The sequence below is a fragment of the Myotis lucifugus genome, unplaced genomic scaffold (genome assembly GCF_000147115.1).
Source record: "Myotis lucifugus unplaced genomic scaffold, Myoluc2.0 scaffold_3, whole genome shotgun sequence".
Taxonomy (NCBI): domain Eukaryota; kingdom Metazoa; phylum Chordata; class Mammalia; order Chiroptera; family Vespertilionidae; genus Myotis; species Myotis lucifugus.
Genome location: NW_005871051.1, coordinates 9,991,429 through 9,997,668, shown reverse-complemented (window position 1 = coordinate 9,997,668; position 6,240 = coordinate 9,991,429). Strand labels below are relative to the sequence as shown.

Here is a 6,240-nt window from a genome sequence, read left to right as displayed (position 1 = left end):
GCAAATCACCCATTGGACTGCCCTATTTGTGATCAGGGAGGCGAATGTGATCTGCAGGTATGTAGGCTAATCTTACGAATCTATTTGGTTGTCTCAAGTTTTAATTTTATTACCAGCATTAGATTAACTCTCTTGTGATCTATTTAAGGACCAGTCCATGATGTTTGGAAGTGATAGGAGCCGGTTTTTAGAGGGGAAACGTGCTGTGGAGGACAAGAATATTGGGCCATTGGTAAAGACCATTATGACTAGATGTATACAGTGTACTCGCTGCATCAGGTAATTCCCCCACCCCCCCTTTCTGGAATATCATTTGTATACTTATTTTAATATTCATAAAATTTGGTGGAATAACAACACTTTCATTTGGTGGGAGAAGAGAAATGTTTTTAAATGTTTTTTTTGCATCAGCCAATAAAATGAATAAGTTGGTTACTTTTGGTTAATATCAATGTCAGTTGGATTTAAAAACCAAATCTATAAGCATTAAAAATAAATCTATAAGCATTAGCTCTGTGGTAATTTGCTGAGCTTATATACATGTAATTTTTGCAATTTTATGTATGTGTGCTATGCCTCAAATGCAAACATAGAATTTTGGTTTTTTTAAAAAAATATTTTTTTATTGATTTCTGAGAGGAAGGGAGAGGTCAGAGATAGAAACCTCAGTGATGAGAGAGAATCATTGATCACTTGCCTTCTGCATGAACTGGGGATTGAGCTTGCAACCCAGGCATGTGCCCTGACCAGGAATCGAACTGTGACTTCCTGGTTTACAGGTCGACAGTCAACCATTGAGCCACATCAGCTGGGCTATAGAATTACTTTTTATCTAGGGAGTATGCTCACCATTGAAAATATACTCACATCTTTTTTAGTGCTTGAAAATCATTGTAGGAAAGGAGATTAAGTTTGCTGGATTTGACCATTTTATGGTATATTTTTGTCTTGCAGGTTTGCAAGTGAGATTGCAGGAGTAGATGATTTGGGAACAACAGGCAGAGGAAATGATATGCAAGTTGGCACATACATTGAAAAGATGTTTATGTCTGAACTGTCTGGGAATGTCATTGATATCTGTCCTGTAGGTGCCCTGACCTCTAAGCCCTATGCCTTCACTGCCCGGCCTTGGGAAACAAGGTACTCATCATTGTATTTTTTAGATAATTTCTGCCCTTTGCTACCATTAAAAACTTTTTAAAGAATTTTCTTTCTGAGTCCTAAGTGCTTTGGTCTGCTAAGTTATTATTTGTGTGCATTAAGTAAAATCATCTTATATTGATTTCAAAGAGGATGGGAGAGGGAGATATAAATATCAGTGATGAGAGAGAATCTTTGATTGACTGCCTCCAGCACACCCCACATTGGGATCGAGCCCACAACCCAGGCATATGCCCTGACTGGGAATCAAACCATGACCTCCTGGTTTATTGGTTGACGTTCAACCACTGAGCCATGCCAGCTGGGCAAATAAAACCCTTTTGCTGGAAAATAAATAGTTATAGATTGTAGGATAGAATGAAACTGCAAATTTAAAATTTATGGTCTGTTTTCATTGTATATTAAGTTTTTAACTATGTGAATATATCGTACTTTAACCAATTCCTATGATTAGACATTTTGTTTCTATTTTTTATAATTACAAATCTATGATAAACATTCATAAATTTTCTTGTATATCTCTGGTTCTTCTGATTAAACCAAGAAATGGAGTTGGTAGTACAACAAATTTGAATATTTTTAAGGTTTTAGAAACACATAATCAAATTCCCCTCCACTTTTAAACTTCCACCAGAGTTTATGGAGTTTCTTAAAATTCCAGGTATCAAACATTGTATTTATGTGTGCAAAAGGATTGGGAGGTGGAGAACAGTACAAAACAGATGTTTAATTAGAGTTTGTTCCCTTCTCCTCAGCCAATAAGGCTTCCATACTCAGCCAGTAGATCTGTGTGTGGATAGAGGAGCACGTTCAAAGTTCAGGCTGTTTTCAAGTTGGCCCAATGTGTTTCCACTGGATACTTTGAATCTCAGTGTCGTCTAGGAGTGTGAATAGCTTGGGGCCCTCTGGTCTCAGCTGCACATATATGAACAGCCTTTGCTAGGAGTGCTTGCCCCAACTATGACTACAACCTCTAGTACATGTGGCTCTCCTCAGCTCAAGGATCTCCATGATATCACTTCCCCAGGCAACTTTCCTCATTGCTCCAAATTGAGTGATTGTTCATCTGCAGGAAAGAAGCTCCCATCTTCACAGCCTGCCCTATCCTGGCAAACCTCCAGTTCAAGGTGGTGGGAGGAGGGCTAAGAACTGCCCTAAGCCAGAATACCGCTGATTTCCACTCTTCTTAAAGTTAAGCTGTTTTTCCAGGCAAAAGAGTTTCTATGAGTTTCCCTTCGGTAGAGTTCCAGAGTGTTGAATTGGTTGTTTTTAATTTTGTTCAATTTTATTTTTGTTTTTTGGGGGGGAAGGAATTGTCAAGCTCTTAAATAACCAAGCCAGAAATCTCTCCCTTCTTATTAGTTATTTTGATACTCAAATTGTTTCAGATTTGCCCATTTAAAGCCCTTCCAGTTGGCTTCTATATCAGAACAATTTTAAAGTCTTCATTTTTGCATTAGGAATTTATGTGATATGTTCAAATATGAGGGTTTTTAAAATTTTCTTAAAGCATTTTCTCTGAGTTCCATTATTTTTAGAAATTCATAAAGGAAAGTAATTACACAGTTTTTTGTTTGGGGTAAACCAGATAGCAGAAACTTTATTCTTATTCATAAAATCAACATAGCAAATATATGTATATATTTTCTCAGAAAGACAGAATCCATTGATGTAATGGATGCAGTTGGAAGTAATATTGTGGTAAGCACAAGAACTGGAGAGGTGATGAGGATTTTGCCAAGAATGCATGAGGACATTAATGAAGAGTGGATCTCTGATAAAACCAGGTATATGCTATATTGCTCTCCTTTTGCAATTGATTTAAAGGAAATTTTATAATAATTTTAAAGAACTATCTTTTGTATAGTTGCAAATTAATGAATATAGGCTATTAAATTCTGTACTATTAATATAGAGAATTGGACAAAACTAACAATAGTTTTAGATATGTCACTGGTTTTCATATTAACTTTGAGATACATCTTTTTTCCTTCTAAACCAACGGTTCTCAACCTGTGGGTCGCGACCCCTTTGGCGGTCGAATGACCCTTTCACAGGGGTCGCCTAAGACCATCCTGCATATCAGATATTTACATTACGATTCATTCATAACAGTAGCAACATTACAGTTATGAGGTAGCAATGAAAATAATTTTATGGTTGGGTCACAACATGAGGAACTGTATTTAAAGGGCCAGGAGGTTGAGAACCACTGGTCTAAACGGAGAAATTAAAGTAGATGAAGATATGTAAGTTTGTTTATTGGAGAAAATAAGCAAAATATCAGAGTTTATGCAACATAATTTTTTGATAAAATATCTAGAGGCACTCAAGTTTTATAAATAAAAATGATTTAGCTTTTTCAGCTGTCATATTGTTTGTGTAATTTTAAGATTATTCAGGTAGCTGAAAATAAGTTATAAGAATTCAAGCTTTATAGGTGGTATTTTAGTTTTTACCTGATATTCGTAAAATATTTATTAGTTTACCTCTAAGAAAACCTAGAATAATTACTTGTCAGGTATTTATTAACTTACTTGATAATGAATTTAACATTTTTTTAGATTTTAAATTTGGAAATTATAGTTGCCTCTTTATCAAGATTCCACAAATGGTGTAATTTCTGTTTAATCTAGATTTGCCTATGATGGGCTAAAACGTCAAAGACTTACCCAGCCGATGGTCAGAAATGAAAAAGGGCTTTTAACCTATACTTCCTGGGAGGATGCACTCTCTCGTGTAGCTGGAATGGTAAAACATGGACATATAAAATAAATAGTATTTGTGATTTTTCAGTGACATCTTTGTAGTGAAGAAGAGATATATATTTCTTCACTTCTTTCCCTTTGCAAAGATTATTAACAAACATTTATTGAGAACTGTATGCCAGATGTAATGCTAGATGCAGGGATATAGAAATCACTAACACATCTCTCACAGTCTTGTAGGGAAAGATACCTAATTAGGCAATTATCATATGCTGCTATGGGTAGTTGTGCAGGAAATGATATATGACATACAAATGATATATGAGTGGTGCCTAACCAGGGCTAGCATATCAAGGCTGCCTTCCTAGATAAGGTGACTCCTTAGGCAAAATTTAAGAATAATGAATACTAGTTTGCCAAAGCAAATATAGAGGGAATGCCTTTCAACATGCAGGGCTTGAGGGAATGACAGATGCTTGAGAAAAAGTTGTATTTAACTATAACTCCTAGTCTTCATCCTCCAGACCTCATTTTGAGGCCCTTTTGTTCCTAATTTAAAACAAACAGCTTCCTTCCAGGCTGGTGTTATTAGGGTTGGCCCCACATATACCTCTGCATCTCACAGATTAATTAATCATTGGTGTGAAACTTTTTATTAGAAGTTTGTTGCTTTTTTCCTACTTGAAAATGATTTTTTTTTTAATTTTTCAGTTACAGTTGGAAATGATTCTTTTGTTCTCTGAACTGTTCATTGTGGTCTTTGCTGAATGAAAACTCCTTAGTGATACCTTTTGCGTTCATTTCCAGTTGCAGAGTTTTCAAGGCAAAGATGTGGCAGCAATTGCAGGTGGCTTGGTGGATGCTGAAGCCCTAGTAGCTCTCAAAGATTTGCTTAATAGAGTGGACTCTGACACCCTATGCACTGAAGAGGTCTTCCCCACTGCAGGAGCTGGGTGAGAATTATAAAGCTAGGATCTAGGTTTCCTTCCTTCATTCCTGCCTTCCCTCTCCACCTCCCTCCCTACTTTCCTCCTTCCCTCCTTTCCTTCCTGTGTATAAGTCAACACATCTATAGTATCTATGACTGAAATGAGACAACTTGGATTCTCTAACATGCCCACCAATTTATTTTCACATATAGACCAGCATTAAATCAGGAGGTATTGCAGAATCCAATTATAAATAAGTTTCTGAAACTTTGATGTAATTTAGGAATACTTCATAAAAATGCTTTGTCTGGGATTGCCATGGGTTTGTTGACACGAAGATATTCCGTGGATTGTCAGTGTATATTAGTTTTAAAGTAAACTTGTATTTTTAATTTTGTATTTCTAGCACAGATTTGCGATCCAATTATCTTCTTAATACTACAATTGCTGGTGTGGAAGAGGCAGATGTTGTCCTTCTGGTTGGTACAAATCCACGTTTTGAGGCACCACTATTTAATGCTAGAATTCGAAAGAGGTTAGTAATAGTATTCAGGTTTTAAATCTATTTATGTGATAATTTGTTTTATATATGAAAAATTACTATTTTAGCTGACTTCTAAGTATTAGTAGGAGGGAAACTTCAAAATACTATTGGAGGATAGTTTCTAACAGGTCTACCCCCCTCTCCTCCCAATGATGTTTTCTTTATCTTATTTTTAAATAATTTAAGATGCTTGAAATGATCTTTGTATACACTGTTTTGTAATACTGTTCCCCCAGATTAACCAATGTTAACATTTTGTCATATTTGTTTTATTATTCTTGTTCCATGTAGATATGTGTGAATGTAATTTTCTGAAATTAAATTTTAAACATGATGCCCTTTTACTCCTAAATACTTCTTTGTGGGTTTCCTAAGAACAAGGGACATTCTCTTAAATAATCAAGTATTTAGTATTGATACAGTATTATTTATTCCACAGTTTATGTTCAGATTTTACCAATTTTCCCATAATTGTTTTAGAGTAATTTTTTTCCTGCCAGAATCTAGTCTAGAGTCACACATTGTAATGAGTGTCATGACTCCTCAGTCCCTTTTTTGGGGCATTTTTTTGAAGAACACAGGGCAGTTATTTTGTAGAATGCCTGTCCATCTTTTTGTATCTTAGAGATCTGTGGATAGGTCAATCATATAATTTATTTTCTAAACTGGGACACTGTTGAGAGTGAAATGGGGAGGTGTTAATTACTCCAGGATAACAGGTTTCAGCCAGCACTGTCTCAGACAAATCAAAATATGTGTTCACCGTGTTTATAACTATTTTTGGAGGAGCTGGATCCATACTTTCATGTCAGAGAGAGTAAATATGAATGAGGTAGTTTGTTTGCATGAAATATAAATATATATATATATATATATATATGTATATATATATATATAT

General features: G+C 35.4%; 1 protein-coding gene across 1 annotated transcript in view; it reads left to right on the top strand.

Annotated features, from left to right (window-relative positions):
• Window positions 1–6,240, top strand: part of NDUFS1 (NADH:ubiquinone oxidoreductase core subunit S1) — a 25,954-nt gene that overhangs the window by 7,164 nt on the left and 12,550 nt on the right. Inside the window, exons 6-12 of the mRNA XM_014464451.2 lie at window positions 2–57; window positions 149–279; window positions 955–1,140; window positions 2,814–2,948; window positions 3,798–3,912; window positions 4,677–4,822; window positions 5,205–5,333. Of these exons, the coding sequence (XP_014319937.1) occupies window positions 2–57; window positions 149–279; window positions 955–1,140; window positions 2,814–2,948; window positions 3,798–3,912; window positions 4,677–4,822; window positions 5,205–5,333 (898 nt within the window). The remainder of the gene's footprint in view (window position 1; window positions 58–148; window positions 280–954; window positions 1,141–2,813; window positions 2,949–3,797; window positions 3,913–4,676; window positions 4,823–5,204; window positions 5,334–6,240) is intronic.